The sequence below is a fragment of the Gossypium raimondii genome, chromosome 13, assembly GCF_025698545.1.
Source record: "Gossypium raimondii isolate GPD5lz chromosome 13, ASM2569854v1, whole genome shotgun sequence".
NCBI classification, from domain to species: Eukaryota; Viridiplantae; Streptophyta; class Magnoliopsida; order Malvales; family Malvaceae; genus Gossypium; species Gossypium raimondii.
Window position 1 is genome coordinate 45,095,978 of NC_068577.1, and position 26,169 is coordinate 45,122,146.

Sequence of the window (26,169 nt, forward strand, 5' to 3'; positions counted from 1 at the left end):
GGAGTTTAATGTATGCTCAAGTATGTACACCTCGGAATATTGCGTACATTATTGGGATGTTAGGCAGATATTTAAGCAACCCTGGTATAGACCATTAGATAGCAGCCAAAAGGGTTATAAGATATCTTAAGAAAACAAAATATTACAAGCTTACTTATAAGAGATCAGATCTTTAGGAGGTTGTAGGATATTCTGGTTCTGATTTTGATGGGTGCCAAGATAGTAGAAAATCTATATCAGGCTATATTTACCTGTTAGCTGGAGGAACTATATCTTTGAAAACTGTCAAACAGACACTTGTAGCTTCGCCCATTATGGCAACAAAGGTTGCAGCATGCTATGAGGCATCAAACCATGGAATATGGTTGCGGAACTTTGTCACTGGGCTGTGCATTTTGGAGAATGTAGAAAGACCACTCAAATTATTTTGTGACAATAAGTTAGCAGTGATGTATTCCAATAACAACAGGAGTTCATCTAAGTTAAAGCATATTGACATAAAGTTCTTAGTTGTGAAAGAAAGAGTGCAAAATGGTCAAAAATCCATAGAGCACATTGAGATAAACTCCACGATAGCAAATCCGCTCACAAAAGTTTACCATCCATGGTCTTTCATGAGCACACTACTCACATGGGTGTTGCATTACTTGAGGATATCATGATTTAGTGGGAGTTTATATTTTATTTGCTTTATATGTTTGTTTTCAGATATTTATGTATTTGGTTATTTTCTGATCAGAAATGAAGCATTTAGTTTATTCACTCTGTTTGTTATTTTTATGCTGACCTCACTTAAGTTTAAAGAGGACCAGTTGGAAATAGACATGTTTAGATCATATTGGATGTAATTTCCATGCTACACATCCATACTTAATCTATGTCATTTGTTTGTGTTAATATAAGTGATTAGTGATGGATTTAGTTACGATATATGTAACGAAAATCGTCTTGGTTCTATGTTAGCATTAATGGACAAACCTGTTCGGAATACCTTTTGTATATGATAGTAAAATTTTTGAGCTCATAAGGTTATATAATGACATGAAATTATAGAGTAATTAGTATATATATGTGTGGTCCAAGTGGGAGACTGTTGAAAAATATGGGCACCACATATATAATAAGGGTAATTACATATTATTTACTATCATGATAAATTAGCCCAAATTAAAAGTGATCTAATTTGGTTAAGGTTTATTGGATTTTAATTATTAAATAAAGTATGGGTCAAATATGTGTAGATACTCTAGTAATTCAGTTCTAATCAATTTCTAATTAATGATGGGCTAATTAGGAATTAGGGCTAATGAGCCAAAGTTATATATATTAGGGTTATGGTCCCTAAATTACGCATAAGATAACTTTTCTAATATTCCATCCGTGGGAAAAAGAGCAAATATTTTCTGAATTTCTTGTGTGCTAATTTGGAAGATCAAATCCTCAAGATCCGGAAAAACTTCAAGGAATTCATAGATTTAGGTACGCTTCCACATATAATTTTATTCTTGTTTTGTTCTTGATGATTTGACATGATAATATCCTGATTTATGATTTATTAAGTTTTGTATCAAGATTTTAACGATTGTAACATTGCCTTCTACTACATAAAAAGGTCTTATTTCATTTTTTTTTTCACGGAGTATAATACTAGGGGTTAAATCTAAAATCAAAACATATATAAAGAAAATTAGAAGCTAATGATTTTAGAGTGCCTTTAAAGAGAACTTTATTCCTTCAAAAATCAATACTGGTATAGAGAAATTTTGTATACATTTGCCAATGAGCAGGCAACATTAGTGACCTCTAATAGCAGCCTTTTTTATAACACGGTTGAAACTTAAATATATTAAGCAACAAGTATAGTTCCTATGTTAAACTTAGATAATAAGTATATGGCATTTCTTTGAAGCTTTTGGCAGTGCACATGTATTTTTACTCATCCTTTGCTCTCTCTTTCTCTCGCTTTTGATCTCTACGTCAAACTCTCTAAAACCCCTGCCTTCTTCAAATTAAAGATACTCCACCAATTGAAACGCTACATCCTTTCTTTTCAATGCAAAAATCTTGATTGCCTTGATATGATGCCGTAAACAAGAGGGATATTTCTTCGGTGTACGCCAATCAACGGGACCAAAGTCCTGAAAGACAAGACCAAAATATATAAAGCTACAATGAATATGTATATATGCAATTTCATTCCTTATTCGTACCTCCAATTCAGAAGCAAGGGTTTCAAGACATGGACATCTAACAAACATGTTTTCCCATCCAGCATTGCATTGGAAATTCGGGAATCAGACTGGGCCTCTGTAGCATAGCTTGAATCTAAAAAAGGAAGGTTGGTTATAGTTAAGTCACTTAGTCACTGTTTTTTCGTTTTTTACTAGAAAATGAAATCCTGGACTTTTTTTGTACCTCTGAGCAAATACCGGTTAAATGAAATGATTGAACACAACTGAGTGCTCTCATCACATCAAATACCGAATCAGTGTCATTGCAGTAGTTTGAAGACATGGCTATAAATCCAATATAAGTGCATGCTTCTGAAAGAGAGTTTAGGTTTCTGAGTGAGAGCTTTGTTTCTTTACGGTAGACGCAGCCGAAATCAAAGAAGACCAGATTCGGGGTGTTAATCTCCACTTCAAATTGGGGCAATATAACCACCACTTATGGTTAGCCTCTTAAATGTAGGATGGCAAACACTGAGTTTGTTTAGGTTGCTGAGTTCACATGATTGAACAAGCAATTCCTCCAGCGAATTGCAGCTGGAAATTAGCCTTCTAATGGATTCATCATCAGAGAATTTCAGAAAAGTAAGATGGAGACCTTTGAGATTCGGCAGACAACAATGGGTGGGAATAGTCAGGACAAGACTTGGAACGTTGAATAATCTCAATGTGAGCACTGTTTTACAAGTGAAAACCCCGAATTTCAGGTCAGTGAAATGTCTTGTTTCGAAGGTTCCACTTTGAAAGATCAAGTCAAGTTCTCTAACGCCATGCCTTACTGCATACCATTCATTGATCTTGCGATGATCAATTCCGGGTCCATAGCAGAGGCGAAATCTATCCACACTGATATCCTTACGCAAGGACAGAAATCCATCCACAAATTCCATGAATCTATTACGTAAAGCCCTCTTCCTTAGAACTCCATCAAGCTCAATATTGGATATGGAAGTAAAAAGATCCTTCCATCTGGTTGACAGAAGGCATGTTCGAACTGCTTCTTTCATCGGAAGCGATGAGATGATGTGCAAAATAACATTGTCCGGTAACTCACTGAGTCTGTTGGCTAGGTCTTCCTCGTCTATTCTTCTGGCTTTTACGTCCCTAACATAAAACAAAAAAACAGACGAAGATGAGCTCAATTGAGGTTACTTGTCGGCAAAGTAAAAAAGAAAAGCAAACAAAACATACCTGGTTTTTAGGTTTTCAGCATTAGCGAAACCTTGTTTTCTTTTGATGGCCATGGGATTGTTTCTGATAAAAAAGAAAGAAGAATTGAACCCAAAAAACAAGATTTGAGAAACCCTGAACTAGTTGTTTAGACGCAAGTTAGCTAAAGCTGGTGGGGGAATTTATTTACGTTCAGAGTTCCAGTTCTTGCGGGATTAGGAAAACAATCTAGAGGAATTAATTAAGGTCTCTTCGCCGCCTTCTTTTTATTTTTTTAGGTTAATTATTAACAATATAAATTGATTATAAAATAATATGAATTAATGGTAATTGCTTATTTTCTGTTTAGGTTTAAATATTCCAAGGGAACTTGTATTTTTTTAAATTAAAATTTAATCCCTGTATTTTAATTTTGAGACATTGAATCCTTGTTTTTTTATTTAACAACCTTGCTCTAAGCCAACTTCTTTCCAATTTTGCTGTTACTGGTTGATGAGACCATTTATAGGAAAAGGCAAAATAACTTTTATAGCCCTTGATATTTACAGTTTTGTAAATTTAACCCTTACTCTTTATAAATACATAAAAGTCTAAAATTATGAAAAAATAAAAACTTTTAAAATTTAAAGAAGATATAGAATTTAATTACCAGAACATTCTGTCCTTCGGTTCATGATTTCAATTTGAAGCACTAAACATGAACAATTTTATCTTTTTATGTACGAAAAAGTATTTAAAATGCAAACTTAAAAAACATAAAGAAACTAATGCAAAACCATGTCCTTGCATCATCTCATCTGCTTAGCTACACAACTATGATTGATTTCTACACTGCTAAACTTAATAATTCTTTCAATTTTGTTTAGTTATCCCTAAAATCTCAATAATGTTCATCCCTTCAAAAAGTATATGAAAATGTTTTGTCCATGAGCAGGGATATAAAGATTAACAAAAATTAGTAATAAAATACTATGAATTGTTGTTTCAAAATCAAAATTTGTGTTTAATTTTGAAATTTATATTTTCATTTTTTTTTACTTTATAATGTAACGTTGCATATAACAAAACTTTGCATTTTTATTTCAGCTTTGGTTTTCGTTTATAATTTAAATATCAATTTAAAAATTTAAAAGCTTTTTTTTAATGTCAATTTTAATTTGAATATTTTTAAGTTTATTTCCAACTTTTATCATAAGAATTAATAAATAGATTTTGTATTTACCTGTAAATTTCTTATTTTCTGTTTAGGTTTAACCGTTTGAGGGTTTTTTATTTTTTTTAAATTTAAAATTTAATCCTTATACTTTAAAATCTAAACTTAAAAAAACATAAAGAAACTAATACAAAACCACACCTCTGCATTATCTCATCTGCTTAGCTACCCAACTATGATTGATTTCTAAATTGCTAAACCTAATAATTCTTTCAATTTCGTTTTGTAAACACAGAGCATCAATTCTTGATTAACAAACACAATATATATTAGTTACCCATAAAAACTCGACAATGTTCATCCCTTCGAAAAGTATATGAAAGTATTTCTCCCATGAGAAGGGGATATAAAAATTTCAAAGCAAACACGGTTGGAAAATAATGGATATCTTGGAACTTTGAGGCATATTATTTTATTGATAAAATTGAAGGTTTGAATAATAAATAATGGATTTATATTATATATAATATGCTCAAAATTCTTGAGTGATGAACGATAAATTGATACTCAAATTAAGCAATAGTTTCGTCTCTTGATGAACAGTTGTATCTTTTGACTAATTGTATCTCTTGGTGAACAAATTCGTGACTTGATTAGATTAGTAATTATTTCCTATAATTAATTTAAAAATAGTTTCTCCGATTCACAATCCCTTGGGTACGATCTTTGGAATACTTATCATTGTTCCGTTGTAACACAAACCTATATTACAATTTGGCTCGTACGCTTGCGGATACCGTCGATTTAATTATATATATTTTTGGTGTGATATTTATACTATAAACGATAACATGTTTTTAGATTTTTATTTTTGAAGTTTAGAGAATTTTAATTTTTTAATAATTTTACTTTTTATTAAAATTGTATAATTTCTTATTTTAGGACTTTTATTAATAATATATATTTTAGAATTTTAGAATTTTTATCATCTATTTTTCAAGAGTAAAAGTCAAATTGATAAAAATTGTAAATGCTGAGGTTATACAAGTTATTTTGTCTTTTTTTCTATAATTGCCTTATTAGATACTAACGGTTTATCCAATTAATTCCTTATTAAATAATTCATATTTAACATTCAATTAATTAGTTCTGAAAAGTATAAAAAAAGGTTTATCCAATACATTTTAAACCCTTTAACATTGAAAGCATTTAAATTTAAATGTTAAATAAATGCTCTCATTTCTAATTCCAAAGTTCATGTGGGATTAGGAAAGCAAGTTAGTAGTAGAATTAGGGTAGATTTAGATAGGTGGTGCAGTGTGTTTAGCTTACTTTTTGCCTCACGCTACAGTATTGTTACAGTATTTAATTTTACCGCATCGCTCATTTAAACCCCCTTATTTAAGGTCACTTCGATGCTGATAAGTGCTAAAAAAGTAACATGTTTCAGTCTTATTCTTAATGCGTTTTTGGGTGATTATTTTATGCTAAGGGTGAATTTTATGCTCATAATTTAAATTCATGTTTTTATACTTAGGAGAGCATTTGGGAGTAAAAGGAGCGAAAAACAATTGAAAATCAAAAAATGGGAGCGAGTAACAAGATACACACGGGCTGACTCCTTCCACACAGCCTAGACACATGGCCGTGTGAGCCACATGGGCTGCCATATGGCCATGCGGCAGGCCATGTTGATTTCACGAATTTGGACCCCAAACAGCGGAAAAACACAATTTTTAGGTTTTTCAAGCATTCTAAAAATTATATATGACAAAAATAAGAAGATAGGAGTAGGTCGTCATAGAAAACTCAAGAAAATAACTGGAAAACACCATTGAAGCGGATTCTGAAGCAAATTTCCATCAAGATTGAAGATTCCCTTTTGATTTCTTGGAAGATTATTATGAGTTTCTTTGTTTCTTGTGGTTATACTGTCTTTGGAATGTTTTTAACTGCAATCATGAACTAATTTTCTAAATACCTAAGGGAAATGAACCCTATGACAAATTTTTTCTTTTGATTTTTAATTTACACAATAAAGACTTAGATCTTGTTCTCAATTATGTGTGCTTAATTCTTGATTTGATATTTCTAAAATATTGATCCATATTTGATGTGCTTAAATTAGAGAAGCAATAGATCCTGTTAAGAGTATATCTAGCGTAATTAAGTGGAGTTGTATGCAATCCTAGAAATAGGATGACATAAATCTACCGGATTAGAGTCAAATCTAATAGATGAATCCATAGATCGAGTTAATATGATTATAGGGGTTTTAATTAGAAAGAAATTTCAATTAATCAACCTAAAGTCAGTTGCTCTTATTCTTAAAGAGGGATATTAACATAATTTAGGGATTTCTATGGATCAAGATACTAAGTGAAGAAGTTGCGTAATTTAGATTGATAGTGACAGATGAAGTCTAGGTAAATTATTTCTTGGGTATTATTTCGCTTCTTGGTTATTATTCGATTATTTTCCTAATTTGTTCTTTATAGCGTTAGTAGTTAATTAATTTAGCTAATTTTAGTTATCAATCAATCGCTTCAATTTATCGGTTAAATAATAGAAAAATAGTAATTACTAGTACTTTTAGTCTTCTTGGGAACGATATATTTGCTCTCCGTAGTTATACTATTAATTGATAGGTGTACTTGTTTTAGTCAAATTTTTAGTTGTTTTGGGGACATTAAGTTTTTGGTGCTATTGCGTAATTTAATTTTTACATTCTAATTTTTTTTCGTTTTTTTATTCTGACAGGTTCTTTTGGTTTATGACTAGAGGCAACCCCTTGGAACCGTTAGCTTTTTACAGTGAGATTGAAAAGATTGCTTGCAGAAATCGTAGAGAGGTTAAAGAAGTAAGGCAAGACCAACATATTTTAGTAGACGATTAAAATCAAAAGGATATTACCGTGGAGATGAAAAATGCAACCATTCCAACTTGGCCTAGATGGTAAACCCGAGCTGAAGAGATTACATTAATTACCGAAGTGATCCTTTCCTCTTTTTTTTTTCAAATCCATTTTCTATTCTAAACTTGTTTTAAAATAATGAATATCTCATATTAATCAATTAAAAACTAAAATTAACTTAGCAGGGGAACATAAATCAATAATCCTTGTATAATAAATTAACTTGTGTAAAACACTTAATAAATTAACAACATTATAAAATCATTATCAATAAGTAATATTAAGCATAAACCATTCCATCTATAGAAATACCTATTAATAACATGCATCTTAATTAATGTAATTAAAAGTAGTTGTCCCATACCATTTAAAAGAATAAAATGATAATCATAATAATAATTATTAATAAATTATTAACAAGAACAAGTCGAGAGCCTCCGCATGTCGAGTATGCATCCTAGTCTGTTAGGTTATCTAAAAAGATGGAAAATAAGGGGAGTGAGCTATAGAAGCTTAGTGTGAGTCCCTCTACAATAAACTAAATCAATATTTGATTATAAACATTATGGATAGGAATCAATTTCACATATCAGTAAATTCAATACGATAATTCAGTTTTGCTACTTAAGCATGCAAACATCAACATTCAGTCATAATCAATTGAATGAATTTAGTTATCAAATCATTATACCTTTCACAATAACCATATGCACATTTAACAGTTCAACCGTTTCGATATGTACCTTACATGAGTATGCACAATCTGTCATGCAATAATCATTTAACATTTCATTTAAAAATAAAAAATCCCACCCTCGAGCACTAAATCACACCAAAATAGGGAGTTACCCAGAACTCCTCCTCCAAACACACCAAATTATGGACTTAATACCACAAACATTCATTGGGTATAGATAAAAGCTGTCGTTTGGTTGAGGATCCACAACCTCTTGTAGTTAAAATGTGTCAGAGGGATCATGGACGCCCAGTAACAATAACATTGCAGTTGGAATCTGTCGTTTTGTGAGTACACAGTAAGACCGTCGTAGTTGGAATTTACAGAGGCTGTGAGTACACAATAAACATTTGTTTAACTATAGAGTCACGGCCGCTCGTAGATAATAGTTTTCAGAGGGATTGTGCAGCACAGTGAGATTGCAGTTGGAATCTATCGTTCTGTGGGTACACAGTCAATCATTCGTTTATTGTAATAGCCTATTTTTCAGTAGTGTCAGAAATGGGGGTTTAAGGGCCACCAATCTGACATGAGAGTTTGAAAATATTATTAATTAATATTTTAGTCAAGTAAAATACTATTGACATTTGATTTAATGATTTCTATTAATTGAAAGTATAATTAGGCTCAAGTGGTATGTCCCTAAAGTCGAGTGGTTTTAGAAAATGAGGTATCAGGACCTCATTTCTATAAACTGAGCTTGTAAATATTTATTTATGGAGTGTTATTAGGGTCATATTAAAATTTAGTTAAGAAATTTTAACGTTTAAATAGTTAATTAAGTGAAAAGGACTAAATTGAAAAAGGCGCAAAAGTTAATCATTATAGGTTTATTTGCATGAAACTGATTTAACACATAGATTAACAGCTTAAATTGGTAAATTTTCCAAGCTTAAATATATTAGACGGATGTGGTATGGTTTTTAGTGAAATTTTAATTATTTTTAATGGTTAATTTTGTAATTTGATAAATTAGTAATTAAAATAAAAGATGAAAAATATAATACTATCATCTTTTTCCATCTTTTTTTTTTGAAACCGTATAGCCATGATGAAGCATAAAGAACATTCAACCAAGCTATATTAGGGTGCATATCAAGAAACAACTCGAACAGACACAAATTAGTGGTAGAATAGTGGTCGGTTCGTGTTAGAAGTCATTTATGAGTTCAGGTAAGTGCATAACTTGGTTAAATTAGTTACTATTTTAGTAAATTTAATGTCTAATTGTGTATATATGTGAATCAAAATTTGTTGGTTTGAAAGAAATAATTAAGAGCACAGTTAAAAGACATTATGACACTATGTTGGAATTAAATAAGACCATAGTTGAAAGAAATTATGGCATCATACTAGAAACGAGTAAAACCATAGCTGAAAAGACATTATGGCATCACGATTTTAATGAATAAGACCAGCTGAAAGATGTTATGGCATCATGATTCTAATGAGTAAGACCATAGCTAAAAGACGCTACGACATCATGAATCAGACGAACAAAACCATTGTTAAAAGACACTATGGCATCAAATCGGGAATGAATAAGACCATGGTTGAAATACACCATGACATCAAGTTAGGAATGAATAAGACCATGGTTGAAAGACACCATGGCATCCTTCAACCATTCGCTATTCACGTAACATGTTTCGATTGAGATATGTATTATAAATATGAATATGAAATGAATGTTTTGACTAGTATAGTTTGTTAATGAATATTTACGCTTTGGTGTGATTATATGTTTCATATGTCTATAAATATGTTAACTAGTGATGTTGTGGTGTGTTTAGGAATTAAATGGTTATATGAGTATTATCGAGTAGTCGATGTTATTCTATTTGGGTCAATGGGTAAATAAAGCTTAAATGAGTATATGAATATATAAAATGAATCATGATTTTGGATAATGAAGTGGATTCTAATGATATGTGTAATTGAAAGGAAAATATGGTTTATTGTAAATGTAGAAGTGATGAATTATAAAAGGAAATGTTGACATGTTATATACCATGTTTTGGTTGGAATTATACATGCATTACTCCACCAACTAACCATGTGAGGTGTTGTGTATAAGAAAGGAAATTTGGTCTATGACTAAACAAAATTATGCTTAATTTATTGTATTTATTAAGTTTAAGTTTCCTTTATACGAGCTTACTAAGCATTAATTTCTTACATAGTTGTTTCCTTCTATTTTGTAGATCATCGGGAGCTCGATCGGTTGGAATCTTCATCGGTGCATGATCACACTATTTATCAACCATTTTGGTAACTTTTGTATAATTTGGGATAATGGTTATAAATGGCATGTATAAGGTTGTATGTCTATTTGGTATGCCTTGGATTGTTCCAAGCTTCGATGTGCCTTAATGCTTTTGTTGATGGTCTGCATATGAAGTGTAATTATAAGATGTTAATGGTTGTGCATGGCCTTTTGAAATTAGGAAGGAAATGATTGATTGATATGTTTTTCGATGTGGGTATTTGGTATATTTGAAGTATGTTAAATGATTGAACTTGTGATGTTAAATTGATCTAGGTTAGGTGTTTAAATTTGGTACCTTTGAATGGCATATTGGTTAGAACATATAGGATGGATAAATTGGTATGTTTTGTATGTGTTTAAGGTGTGTTTTGGTCATTTGAATGTGTGTGGGAAAGGTGTGTTTTGGTATGCAAGCATAGGTTTTGAAATGACTTATTTTAGGGGCTAAATTAGGAGCACACGACCTAGGACACGAACTGTCACATGGCCATGTGCCACACACAGGCACTCCACATGACCATGTGTCATTTTAATTTTAGATACAGGTTCCACACGGTCTGGCACATGGCCTGCCACAGACCGTGTAACTCAAGTCAGTGAGTTACACGGGCAAACACATAGGCTAGGACATGGCCTAGCCATATGACCGTGTGACCCTGTTTCTTAAATTTTCAACTTTTTCCTAAATTTTTTGTTTTGTTTCAAATTGATCCTGAAATGTTCCCAAACTATTTTTAAGACCCGTAGGCTTGGTTTAAGTCCCGTAAGTCTATTACTCCTTAATTTAAATTGAGTTATTCAATGATAGTTTATGAATTGCATAATTGTTTCTATTTTGATGTTGAATGTTCTATTTTGTATGGTAATGTTCTGTAACCCTAATTCGGTGATGGAGACAGGCTAAGGGTGTTAAATTCATGCAGTCAATATGAGCTGTCATTCTTCCTCCTTTCATATCGTGCCCCCATGCATATGCAATGTAATAATTTTTTAATGCATTCATTCACTCAATTATTAATATTTTTTACATTCTATTTCATTGCATAATAACGACATTCACAATTATATCCATCAGCCAATAGTTCAATCATTTAGGCATACGAGATGTTCATTTAGTATTTATAACATTGATAAATATAAAATCATTCATGGATCAAGCAATTAACCAAAAGCAATTATATTCATAAATTCATTCATTCATATATTTAATCATTCTAATCCTAGTCCAGGACCTAATTGTATAATTTAGTTCTCTAGATGCCATTTGAAACCTATTCAAGGACCAGTTTCCATAAAATAATAAAGGTAAGGTAAAACTGTAATTTTTGAAGAATAGTGCCGAAATTGTAAAATCTGAAAAAACCTGTGGCAAAACTATAAATTTTAAAAAAATAGTGGCAAAACTGTAAAATCTAGAAAAATAGTGGCAAAACTATAAAATCTAGAAATATAATGGCATAATTGTAAAATCTAAAAAACCATTGTCACAATTATAAAATCTATAAAATATAGTGTCAAAACTATAAAATCTAAAAAACCAGTGGCACAACTGTAAAATCTGGAAAACACAGTGGCAAAATTGTAAAATCTAAAAGTGACTGTGTAGAGGTTGTGGTCGTGTGGGCCTAAACTTAGACATGATTTGATTCGATTTTCATAAAAGAACACACACCTGACTTTTCTAGGGTCTCGAGCGATTACCCTTTGTTCAAGCTCTATCTAATCACCTATAAAGGGCTTTCAGTCGATAAAAAGCAAGAATCAATGACGAATTTTCAAGATTTGTGGGGTTTTTCAGAAAAAAAATGTTAAAGATTTTTAATGGGTTGAAAGATTTAATGAAAATAACAAAATTCCAAAATTGGTGAGTTATAATAAATCAAAACGAGAATTTGTACTAAAAATTTGATGAAAATACGGAGCGTAATTGACGAAAAATCAACCGGTAGAGAAACGAGTTGAAATCGGGAATAGATTTTGGTTCGGGAACAAAATTAATTATCAACAATTTAGAGAAAATATTTTCAAAGGAAAAGATGAAGAAGAAAAGGGAAATAAATAGAAATAAGAAAGATGAATTCTGTTAGGATTTGAAAAGGAGTAATTTGAATTCTAGTTAGGATAAAAAGATAAAATGTTATGAACTTCTATTTCTATTTGAATTTTTTAGAAGGATAAGATATGAATTCTAGATAAGTTTAAGAAAAAAAATCAAAATCCTATTATGATCAGGATGAAGCAAACTTTAGGGGTTGTTTTAGTAATTAAACCATTCTGCCAAAATCAACAAAAATGAGAAAGAGTTGGCTTGACATGAACCTAGGTGTGTTAGGGGAAAGGAGTAAGCTTAATCATTGGGCTACTGCCCATACCATGTTTTTTCTTTACCATAATTAATTCTTATACTAACTTGGTTTCCATCCTTAATTGCTTGAAAACTAAATAGGATTAATTCTTATCCCTAAACTGTTAGTTTTTTATAGTGAGATTGAGAAAACTGCTCGTAGAAATTGAAGAGAAGTTAGAGAGGTAAGGCAAAGTCAATAGATTTTAATAGACAATCAAAAGGAAAAGGATATTACTTTGAAGATGGAAAATAATAACATAATGAACAAATTCCTGCAACTTCTACTCTTCGTACTACTGATAACTCTTGAAAAGAGTTATATTTAAGGACTCTAAATGGAATTAATTGGTTGTAATTAAGTGAATACATTTGCATTCTTAGGATATTTTTAGAACATTCCATAACAAAGCTTGTATTCCTATATAATGGTTATTATTTGCTACTTTTATCAGTTGGGGAGGAAATGTGTGGTTTTGTGTGAACATAGGTGTAGGAAGAGGAAGAAGATAAGAGGGAATATAGGGAAGCGAAACATTGTCGTGGGAAATGGTGAGATTGATTGCCAACAAAATTGCCACGGCAATTCCAGGAAGATGACTCAACACTTTATCCACGTCATTCTCATTCAGCTATGCGTGTACCAGAAAAACCAACCTGAAAAGAGGAATGAAAAATGCATGTTGAGGTGGGATGAATCTACCCAATAAAAGAAGGAGAGAGAAGAAGAAAAAGAGAGGAGAAATCAATGTGAGAAAGAGATTGGTGACAACAATCCTCTCTCTCCACAAAGAAGAACTCCATTAGAGAATTCCAGAGAAAGAAAGGGTAGCAGATACAAAGAGCAGAATACAGACGTGGAGAAGGGGAAGAGACATCTAAGCTGGGTTCACATACAATCGAAAGATGAAAGTGAAGCTAGAGTGTTAACTTGGTGTTAACTTTTCCACCCATGAACTAAATATTTTTTGGGTTGGAGTTATTGGGGTGAATGTTTTATCATCTTTAATGCCCGTGATTTGAGATTGTCTATATCACTGCTTCATTCGATTTATAGTTATTTTAAATACATGCATGCAATCTCTAGACATAGTTGATTGTGTGCTGTGTTGTTAGATGTATTTTTAATTCTGAAAAGGTTAAATATACTAAATCTTGAATTTTTTAATGCAAGCGAATAATAGACAGGATATTCGTAGCACTCTAGACATAAATGTCGTGAGTTGTACAAAGAACGTTTATTGTAGTTATTAATCCAGAGTTTTGTAGAAATACAATAACTCATATTTTTAGCTTAAGATCTAGCTATCGAAAAAGGCAAGTTATAGTGGTGACTCTTTGAGCAGTTGATTAGACAATATTTTTCCATGGCATTACTTTGATATGAGCATTTCACCTGAATAATTCCAACTTTATTCATTCAGCAACAAAAATACTCTTACTTTTCTCTGTAATTTGCCACTACACTTTATTTGCCATATCAATTATTTGTTTTTTAGCATTTAATTACATGAATTAATTATACAAACATCCTATTCAATTTGAGAGTATTTCCTATTATTTAGTATAACCAATAGGCTTATAATAACTTACTCAATTTCTTACCAATTTCCTATATCTGTGGAGATGATACTTACTTATCACTTTATTACTTGAATGACGTGTACACTTGCACAATTGCATTAGTTATTTAAACGCAACAAGTTTTTGGCGCCATCCTTATGGAACATTTGCTTTTAGAAGAATTTCATTTGGGTTATGTAATGCCCTAACAACTTTCCAGTGTTGCATGATGGCAATATTTTCTGACATGGTGGAGAAAGTCCTTGAAGTATTCATGGATGATTTCTCGGTGTTTGACGACACTTTTGAAAATTGCCTAACAAATTTGGAGTAGTAATTTGCTGATGTCAAGAAACAAATATAATGCTGAATTGAGAAAAATGCCACTTCATGGTTAGTGAAGGAATTTTTGTGGGCCACAAGATTTCACAGTGAGGAATTGCCGTCAACAAAGCAAAAATAGAAGTCATTGAAAAGTTACCATCACCCACTTCAATGAAAGGAATCAGAAGCTTCCTTGGTCATGCTGGATTTTACTATCACTTTATCAAGGATTTTTCTAAGATATCAAAGCCTCCATGTCAATTGTTGGAGCAAAACAGACCATTTCATTTCGATGAGTTATGCTCAAAGGCGTTCAAAGAGTTAATGAGCGATTAATTACAACATTTATAGTCAGTGCACCAGACTGGACTATGCCATTTGAACTAATGTGTGATGCAAATGACTTTGTTGTCGAAGCAGTGTTGGTGCCAAAAAAAGCCAAGATGTTTCATGCTATATATTATGCCAGTTGCACGCTGACAGATTCACAACTCAATTACACCACTACAGAGAAAAAATTGTTAGCAATAATGTTTGCCTTTGAAAAATTCAAAGCTTATTTAGTGGGTACCAAATTCATAGTTTATACAGACCATTCTGCCATCAAATGCTTGGTGACAAAAAAAGAGGCCAAACCTAGACTCATTAAATGGATATTTTTGTTGCATGAATTTGATTTGGAAATCAAAGATAGGAAAGGCACTAAAAATCAAGTTGCTGATCACTTGTCATAACTGGAGGTAGGGAATAAGTAGGGAATAAGCAATGTGCAGATCAAGTAATTCAGAGATGTATTCCAGATGATGAATTTCAAAGTATCCTGCATCACTGCCATTTTGCACCTTATAGTGGACATTTTGGAAGCATGTGAATTGCTGCAAAGGTTTTCCAATCTGGTTTTTATTGGCCCAGCATGTTTAAAGATGCTGATGAGTTCTGTCAAAACTGTGATCACTGTCAAAGAACTGGTAACTTATCAAGAAGACACGAAATGCCGCTGCAAAATATTTTAAAGGTGAAATTATTTGATGTTTGGGGAATTGATTTCATGGGTCTATTCCCACCATCCTGAGGACAAATCTATATTCTTGTCGCTGTGGATTATGTCTCCAAATGGGTTGAAACTGTGGCTTTACCTACAAATGATGCCAAATTAGTTCTGAGATTCCTACATACAAATATTTTTACCAGGTTTGGTACTCATCGTGCCTTAATTAATGATAAAGGCTCACATTTTGATTGCAGATTAGTTGCCAACGCTCTAAACAAATATGAGGTTAAACATAAAATTGCCATGGCATATCACCCCCAAACAAATGGACAAGCTAAAATTTCCAACAGAGAAATCAAGCAGATTCAAGAGAAGTTTTCAATCCCAACCTCAAGGATTGGTCAGTAAGGTTGGATGAAGATTTGTGGGCTTATCGCACAACTTTCAAGACACCATTGGAAATGCCACCTGTTAAGCTTGTCTATGGTAAACCATATGATTTGCCAGTTGAGCTAGAACACAAAGCACTTTGGGCAATCAAAAAACTAAACATGGACTGAGGTGCTGCTGCCACTCATCACCTATTGGAGCTTAATAAGATGGATGAATTTTGAGCTTAAGCTTATGAGAATGCGAGACTGTACAAAGAAAAGACAATGCACTAGCATGACAAGAAAATTTTGCCACTGCAATTTGTACCTGGACAATAAGTCTTGTTTTTCAATTCCAGACTTAAACTATTTCCTGGAAAATTAAAGTCGAGATGGTTTGGACCATTCAAAGTCGAGCGTATATATCCTTATGGAGTTGTCGATGTTAAGGATGAAAAAATAGGATCCACTTTCAAAGTCAATGGTCAACGCCTGAAACACTATTTTGGAACTCCTATAATGGGTGACAAAGAAATTCATTTCTCTTCGCAATACTTAATAATTGTTCTTTTGTAGAAATTTTTCTTTGTTTATTTTTTTTAACTTTTCTTATTTGTTACCCAATAAATTTATTTAACTATTTTTTTTCTTGTTACAGGTTTTTCTTTGGGCTGAAATAAGTACAAATTGGAGCCATTAGCCCAAATTATTTTAGTTCTCCCAAATTTGCGCTAATTCCACTTTCTTTTCCTACTAAATGTTAATTGTTTTGCTTTGTCAACACATGATTGAGGCCAGTCTTATCGCACACGTCACAATTTCTTTTCTCCCACGTTTTACCTTAGTCGATTCAGTTTCCTCCCACATTTTCATCCAACTTTGTTCTCCACTTTTACTCTCTGTTTCACTCATAATAGCCATAAAATGTCACCTTTTTCATTTTTCAACTGTCTATATTCTCTTAAATAACTTCCCAAATAGCTTTTGCTTCAACCATTGCCTCTCCACTCACCTTCTTCAGTAAACTTGCTAAAGAGAAATACCATAAAAATATTTCCAAACGACCATTCTGCATGGAAAAAAGATTAGTTGTTCAGGATGCTCCCTTCATGGGGTATACAGAGGCTATATCATCAGTTGTCGAAAAGCATGGGTGGGGAATCTTTTGTCTCCATCCTGATGATGTCATCCCAAAGGTAGTGAAAGAGTTTTATGCCTACATTACTTCTCTTGACAATGCATTTATATACATGCGTGGAGCATTAGTTCTATTTGATGAGGACTCCATCAATGCTCAATATGGATTGTCTAAACGTCCTAACTAAATTTGTGAAGAAAATGTCCCCAAAAAGATTAGCCCAGGTTCTCGTTGATGTTTGTGTGGAAGGTACACAATGGTTAATCTTAAGAAATGACTGCCACACCATCAACAAAGTCTCATTGAAGCCTCAATGCAAGATTTGGTACCATTTCTTGAAAACTCGTCTCATTCCTTCTACACATAATGGTACAATCTCTAAAGACCGGTTATTGATTCTCTACTCCATAATGGTGGGCCAAAAGATTAACGTTGGAAAAATCATCTTTCATGAGATTTATCGTTGTTCCCAAAAGAATGTTGGCAGATTAAATTTCCCCTCACTGATCACTACACCCTGTTAAAGAGTCAAGGTTCCCTTGTCACAAAATGAAGATCACCTTCCTAACAAAAGGGCTATTACTATGCACATTGCACAGAAACTGGTTGGCGAGGAAATGCCAAGGAAAACTAGCACACCTCCATCTTCTCCTCCTAGGACTGCTTCTGCTACTCCCTCGACTTTTCATACTAAGTTTGAGCAGCGAATGATTGAAGCTATAGAAGGTTAGAAACAACAATTTTTTGTGTTGAAAAAACATCAAAAAATGCTTGTCATTGGCTTTGGCAAAGTTCAAGAGGAAATGACCATCTTTTGGGGATATGTCTGCCAATGTGATATTGCCATTCGTAAATCTTTGCAAAAGAATTTCTCGCGCCTAATGCCACCATTTCATGTTTTTCCTAAGGAACTGCTATTAAATCCTGAAGCAAAAGATGAAGAACCTACTACTGCCCCCACACATAACCACAACCCAGAAAGATGAAGCTAAGACAGAATTTGTCCACATTGAATCTGATGATGATGGAAGGGATACCACTCAGACTACTGCACCTACACCACAATCCAAGGCCTCTATGACTACCCAAGAATGTGTAGTTCATCAACTGATTAATGAAATCACAAAGTCTGATACCGACGATGATGAGGAAGAAGTGTCCATCAACCAACTTAAGAGAAAAAGATTCAAGAAGGCTGCTGGTAAAATCGTTCATGCTGATAGTGATGACCAGGATAGGCTACAATGTTATTTTAATGCTCATTAATTTTTGTCTTTTTTAATCTATTTCATGCATTCATGTAGCTTTTATTCATTTTACTCTGTCATGTTCATGCATTAAGGACAATGCATCCCTTAGGTTTGGGGGTGTGTTGTGCATAGATACTACATTGTTAATTGTTCATACAATCTTTTTGCCATAACGTTCAATTGCCATTCAAATACCTGATTATGTGAGTATATGGTTATCAATCATATACAATAAGGATAATAACTCTTCTTTGTAAACTTAGAAAATATGGTGATAGTTGTTTAGGCATGTTTAGCATAAGACAGGTGTTGAAATGAATTTCTAAAAGTAGAATAATTGAAATAAAAATGCAATTAGGCTATAGTAGCATTCTTTTAATAAATTTAGGACTTCTATACTTAATTTCAATATAGTAATACGGTATAATTTTTGTCATGGTAAAATAATATGAATACTCCAATGTTTGAACCTGTTGAGTAGGTTTGTAACACTCGTAACCCGTATCTATCGTCGAAATAGGGTTATAGAGTATTACTGTAAAATCGTAACTTTAAAACATACTCTTAACATGGAAAATTTCAATCAGAAACATGTATATCATCCCTTATTCGAGCCCCTGAGGCCTTAAAAGCACTTTAAAAACAATTCGGCACTAAATCGGAAACATTTGAAACATTGAAGAAAAAGTTGGAAAATTTGAATTGCAGGGGTCACACGGCCGTGTGACTCACACAACTAAGACACATGTTTGTGCCTTAGGCCCTATAACATTTGAAATAGGGACACATGGCCGTGTCCCAACCCGTGTCCGTGCCCGTGTAACTCTCTGACTTGGGTCACACTGCCAAGCCATATGCCCATGTGTTAAGACATGTAACTCTTGAAATGGCCTCACACACCCGTATGCCAGGCCGTGTGCTAGGTCGTGTAATTGCTTGACTTGAAAATTTTGAAACTTACAAGGGACACACGATCGTGTCGCATGGCCGTGTGTCACACATGGGTGAGACACGCGCCCATGTCTTAGGCCGTATGGACAAGAAATTGGCCAAAATCAAGTCATTCCCCTCACCCATTTCAAGCATGTACCTAAACACATTTTGCACATATGACCAAGGCATCAAAACCTACCCAAACATGTATAAAAATGACCAATTCACCATACCATTTATTCTTTCAACCAATATGGCAATAAGGCACCTCAATCACAATCAATCAAACATACTTAAACATATGAATATTTGGTCATATTTCAACCAACTTATTTCCATATCGAAACATATTACAATTGACACGTTTCAATCGTACCATACTAGATTCATGCCATATCAAAATAACCTTACCATTTGGACCACTTATCCTATGCATCAAAACCATCTATATGACACAAATCTAGCATTTCAAAATGGTACTAACAACCAACATATACACATACTATATTTCAATCATGCACATCTGTTCAAAACCTTTCTAAAGCATACCATAACTTGACCATGTTGAGGTCAATTCATCGCTTACCACTTTGGCCATTCAAACATGCATTAAAACATTTTCAAAATAACACACATCAACAAGGCATCAAAGGTTCAAGGTTACATCAACCAAAATGACAGATATATGCCAAACTCATCAACTAACATAAACCACAAGTCCACCTATACATGCCATTATAACCTTGATCAAAACATCAAATCTACCAATATAATCGCTGGATAGTGTGATAATTCTCCTACAAGCTTCCAAACCGATTAAGCTTCCAATAATCTATAAAGTAAAGGAAAAATAACTACGTAAGCAATGAATATTTAGTAAGCTCGTATAAACTTTAAACATAACATTTCATTTCAATAATGAACTTTATAGGTTAATAATAAACCTATACTAATGTCTCAAGATTTAACAACTATATAACATCAACTCAAAAATGAGTAAGTCTATCAACATCATATGTATTTTCATTCTTAACATAATAGAATTTTATAAGACATTTTACACCATCATTAACCTTTTCATAATACTATGAACTACTTCTTTTACTTACTTGCCATTCCATTTACTAAGCATAAACTTAGATAACATCATCAATTCACTAATTATTATATTTGTTCATGAACTAGGTAAATTCATCCATAGTATACGTCAATTTCTCATATAAGTACATCATTCAACTCATCAATCTCTTTTCCATCATACTACATCTCAACTCTTAACATCGTTTCATTACCTTTTCTAACCTGTTTCATTTGCATAATACACGACATAATCATAAACATCACCCACATGATAAACCATTTCATTAGAAAATACATACTTTGATTCTTACCACATTTTCATGAACATAAGCATATTTTCGTTTAGATACTTACCATTTCAATGCATAACTTTAAAAATAAACATAATACAATCCAACTAATAGCTTGGCACAAGCCTAAGCATCATTAACAAAACATGTTAGTGCATCAATTCATAATTCACTTGAATTAACATAGGATAAGTCATTAAACATGAATAACCTTACTTGAAATCATCAATTTCATGAACATAGACATACTTTCATTTAACACTTCCTTTTCATAGTTTTCATGGTATAAGTCATTTGAATACTTACTATTTCTTCCTTTTTCATGCCTGTTGAACCACTTAGAATAATATCGGATATGCGGGAAAGCTCACACAAAGTGTGCTAACCATATGGTCGAAACCATTCTTTATCAATGATGTTCACTCGAGCCATAAAAGGGTCTATTCACAAAAGCTGACAGTCGGAATATAGCTACACGATGTCGCTCACACAAGCTGACGAGTATCCACAACAAATGACAGAACTCAGCCATCGGTAGGACATTTAGGACCAGCACCCGAAACATGGTAACCTGGGTCTACTCACACAAGCTGACGGTTGGAATATAAGCTACACAATGTTGCTTACACAAGCTGATGAGTATCCATAACAAATGCCAGACCTCAGCCATCGGTAGAACATTTAGGACCAACATTTGAAACATGAAAACCCTAATGACATGTCATTTGTATCCTACATATTCCTAAGGTTCAAACGAGGCACGATAATCATCGAAATGTCATTGGATTTCCACCGTTTCTTTACATGATAAATTGCATAATAACACATATATATTGATTCATTTACATTAGAACAACACATAAACATTCAATTTAATAAACATTTAAGTGATTATAATTCATACAAACTTACCTAGCTAAATTGCAAAAATGTCAAAGTATAGGAGCTATTTGGTAATTTTCCTTCTTCTTGATTTTCTACTCGTTCTTTATCTATATTAATAATTTCATTCAATTCATTAATTTAGAAAACAAAATAATTCATTTTGCAATTTAGTCCTTTTAAATTTTTACACAATTGCCCCCAATATTTTACTTTTATTCAATTTAGTCATTGAGCCTAAAACATGCAAATTAATCATTTCTATTGCAAATTCATACCATACGAACATTGATAGCTTAATTTCAGCCTATTTTTGCAAAAATTTCACATCAAGTCCTTGAACTAATACTATTTCAACAATTTAGTCCCTAATCGGTAAATTTATCAAAAATCACTTAATAAAATACTTATAAATAACAACTAATACTTCCAATTCATCATTTAACATCTAAAATCACAAATATTTATCAATAGTAACATTCAAAATCTTTAACAGTTTCAAAAACGAAGGTATTGACTAACTGGACCTAATTGCAACGATCTCAAAAACATAAAAATTAAAAGAAACGTGTGAAAAATGGACTCACATACATCCAATGAAGCTTGGCGGAAGCTTGAATATGCTTCCATGGAGGTTCGGTGATGAACCAAACAATTGAAGAAGAAAACATGATGTTTTCTTATTTTATTAACTTATTATTCTTTATTTTAACTTTTATCTTTAATAATAATATTATAACATATAAAACACTTACAAAATTAAAAGAAAAATAAATTTTTAGCCGTCTACCAACTTAAGAATGGATAATTTACCCATTAAGGCCATTCAATTATAATTCTTTAATCAATTTAATATATTTAAAGTAATAGCAATTGACTTTTTCAATTTTTACGATTTAGTTCTTTTTGCTTAATTAAGTATCGAAACGTTAAAATTTATTAACGAAATTTTAATACAACCTTAATAACAATCCGTAAACATTTATAAAAATATTTATGGCTTGGTTTATATAAACGAGGTCACGATACCTCATCTTCTAAAAATACTTGACTTTAACGTTTTACCACTTGAACTTAATTAATCATTCATATAAGATAAATTACCATATCAAAATCTTTCTAAAACCATATTTAAATCGTAAATATTAAATAATAATATTTATGAACTTGTCGGATTTATGACTCTGAAACCAGTATTTTCGACATCACTAAAAAACGAGTTGTTACAAGGTGAATAATAGATTTATTATTTATTTACCCATGCCCCCATAAGGAACATGTTTGCAACCATACTGCCCAAAGATTTTGCAGTATACAAGCATTGTTCCATATAATCCAAACCACCTTGACTTCGTATCACACACCCCAATTACCCCAATTAACTTTAGCAGTACTAAAAAAAGAAAATAATCGTCAAAAATATACCCACAATTTGGTCTGAAAGCAGAAAGTCCAATATTTTATTAAATTTTTTGAATTTTTTGTTGTTTAAATAATCATCTGCTGTAAACTTTAATATATTAGCATTAGTATCCCAACACACAATGTTTGCAATGGCTTGATGCACAAGGTAAAAGCATAAGTGAAAAAAAGGTCTTGGATACAAACTCATCACCAAGTACACCATTTGCCAGCAAATTTGGAGAAATAGAGAGTAACCACAAACAAGTTTGTAAACTTGTAAACCCTAATATCTCAACTCTTGCCCATAAACTTTCTATTACCCTTAAACTATCTAAAAATTAATTAAGTGAAAAGTAATAAAAAGAAAGTGGTTGGACAGAGTAAGATGGACTTCATGAGAGGACTGTGTTAGAATAATAGCTGATCTAGGGACTGGCTTCTGTTACTATTCTGTTAAGTCTGTTGTTAGTTGATATTGGTTGCTGATAACTGTTAGTTGTTATTAGCAGTTATTGACTACATGCTTTTCTATATAAGCATGCACAGTCCCTACTCAAGAAGATAGAACTTTGATGTATCTCTTTTGAAGTAATACAAGAGTTATTCATGTTATCGTCAATTTGTCAAACTTAACAGACTGGACAGCAACTAAGCCAATTCTTCTGTAGCAAACCAGATCTTGCTGCATTATAGCATATTGCACCATAACATTCAACCAACACATGATATTCATCAGTTATAAATGGAACTTACTTCCATGCACTTTTCACCTCATCAATCACATTTCTTTATGTATAAGACAGCTAACAACTTTCATGGTAAAATTTTTTTCCAGGTTATTCGGTTGCAATCTTTGAGTAGACAACTTAGTGTGTAGCAGTTGGATGAAATTCAGAGCCATTTATAACAGCTTCCCTCAAGCTTTACAATATTCCAAAGAGTCATTCTGTGCCATAACATCAACAGTTAAATATAAAACGTCGGAAGCTAATGATTTTCAAGTGCCTTCAAACAGGATTTTATTTCTTCAAAAATCAAAACTGGTACAGAGAAATTTCGTATACATTTGTCAATGAGCAGGCAGCATCAGTGACCTCTAATATCAGCCTTTTCTACAATACAGTTGAAATTTAAATATATTAATCAACAAGTATAGTTACTATGTCAACTTAGATAATAAGTATATGGCATTTCTTTGAAGCTTTTGGCAGTGCACATATATTTTTACTCATCATTCTCTGCTCTCTCTTTGTCACGCTTTTGATCTCTACCGTCAAACTCTCTAAAACCCCTGCCTTCTTCAAAAGATACCCGATCAATTGAAACTCTACATGCTTTCTTTTCAATGCAAAAATCTTGATTGCCTTGATATGATTCTGTAAACAAGAGGGATCTTTCTTCGGTGTACGCCACTCTCGGGGACCAAAGTCCTGAAAAACAAGACCAAAACATATATAGCTACAATTAAACTAGTTGAACACTGCAATAATATGTAAATATGCAATTTCATTCCTTAATTCGTACTTCCAATTCAAAAGCAAGGGTTTCAAGACATGGACATCTAACAAGCATAGCAGGCACCCATCTTCAAAGAAGTCAGGTTTGGAAATTCAGGAATCAGACTGGGCCTCATTAGCATAGCTTGAATCTGAGAAAGGAAGGTTGGTTATAGTTAAGTCACTTAGTCACTGTTTTTTCCTTTTTACTAGAAAATGAAATCCAGAAGGATTTTTTTTGTACCTCTGAGCAAATACCGGTTAAATGAAATGATTGAACACAACTGAGTGCTCTCATCAAATCAAACACCGAAGCAGTGTCATTGCAGTAGTTTGAAGACCTGTTGACTATAAATCCAATACAAATGCGTGCTTCTGAAAGAGAGTTTAGGTTTCTGAGTGAGAGTCTTGTTTCTTCACAGTAGATGTAGCCGAAATCAAAGCAGACCAGATTCGGGGTGTTAATCTCCAGTTCACAACTAGGGGCAAGATCACCACCACTTATGGTTAGCCTCTTAAGGGTACGATGGCAAACATTGAGTTTGTTGAGGTTGCTGAGTTCACATGATTGAACAAGCAATTCCTCCAGCGAATTGCAGCCCGAAAGTAGCCTTCTAATGGATTCATCATCAGAGAATTTCAGAAAATTAAGATGGAGAACTTTGAGTTTCGGCAAACAACAATGGGTGGGAATAGTCAGGACGAGACTTGGAAGGTTGAATAATCTCAATGTGAGCAGTGTTTTACAAGTGAAAACCGCGAATTCCAGCTCAGTGAAGTGTCTTGTTTCGAAGGATCTACTTTGAAAGATCAAATCAAGTTCTCTAACGCCATGCCTTACTGCGTACAGTATCCATTCATTGATCTTGCGATGATCAATTCCGGGTCCACAGCCGAGGCGAAATCTATCCACACTGATATCCTTACGCAAGGACAGAAATCCATCCGAAAATTTCATGAATCTATTACGTAAAGCCTTATTCCTTAGAACTCCATCAAGCTCAATATTGGATATGGAAGTAAAAAGATCCTTCAATCTGGTTGACAGAAGGCATGTTCGAACTGCTTCTTTCATCGGAAGCGATGACATGATGTGCAAAATAACATTGTCTGGTAACTCACTGAGTCTGTCGGCTGGGTCTTCTTCGTCTACTCTTCTGCCCTGAACTAGTTGTTTAGACGCAAGTTAGCTCAAGCTGGTGGGGGAATTTATTTACGTTCAGAGTTCCGGTTCTTGTGGGATTAGGAAAACAAGCTAGAGGGATTAATTAAGGTCTCGCCGCCGCCGCCGCCGCCGCCGCCTTTTTTTATAATAAAACTTTGCATTTTTTATTTCAGCTTTTGTTTTCATTTATAATTTAAATATCAGTTTAAAAAGTTAAAAGCTTTTTCTTGTTTTTTAATATCAATTTTAATTTGAATATTTTTAAGTTTATTTCCAACTTTTTATCATAAGAATTAATAAACAGACTTTTATTTACCATTAAAAATCTAAATTTCTTATTTTCTGTTTAGGTTTAAATATTTCAAGGCTTCTTGTACTTTTTGAAATTTAAAATTTAATCCATGTACTTTAATATTGATACATTAAATCCCTGTATTTTTCTTATTTAACAACCTTGCCCTTGAACTA

At 32.8% G+C, this 26,169-nt stretch overlaps 2 protein-coding genes across 2 annotated transcripts; both read right to left on the reverse strand.

Annotated features, from left to right (window-relative positions):
• Positions 1 to 2,544: 2,544 nt before the first annotated feature.
• On the reverse strand, positions 2,545 to 3,373 carry LOC105784203 (F-box/FBD/LRR-repeat protein At5g56420; the record flags this gene model as incomplete). The annotated part of the gene is made up of 1 exon (XM_012610007.2): positions 2,545 to 3,373. A coding segment is annotated over one exon (732 nt), but the record flags the coding sequence as incomplete, so codon positions are not given.
• Positions 3,374 to 24,031: 20,658 nt separating this feature from the next.
• LOC105781610 (F-box/LRR-repeat protein At3g59210) lies at positions 24,032 to 25,824 on the reverse strand. Its single transcript, XM_052626892.1, has 3 exons — positions 24,781 to 25,824; positions 24,565 to 24,688; positions 24,032 to 24,470 (listed from the first exon to the last, which is right to left on the reverse strand). Exons 1-2 carry the CDS (start codon positions 25,624 to 25,626, stop codon positions 24,602 to 24,604), a joined length of 933 nt encoding a protein of 310 aa, XP_052482852.1. The 5' UTR covers positions 25,627 to 25,824; the 3' UTR covers positions 24,032 to 24,470; positions 24,565 to 24,601.
• Positions 25,825 to 26,169: the final 345 nt, after the last annotated feature.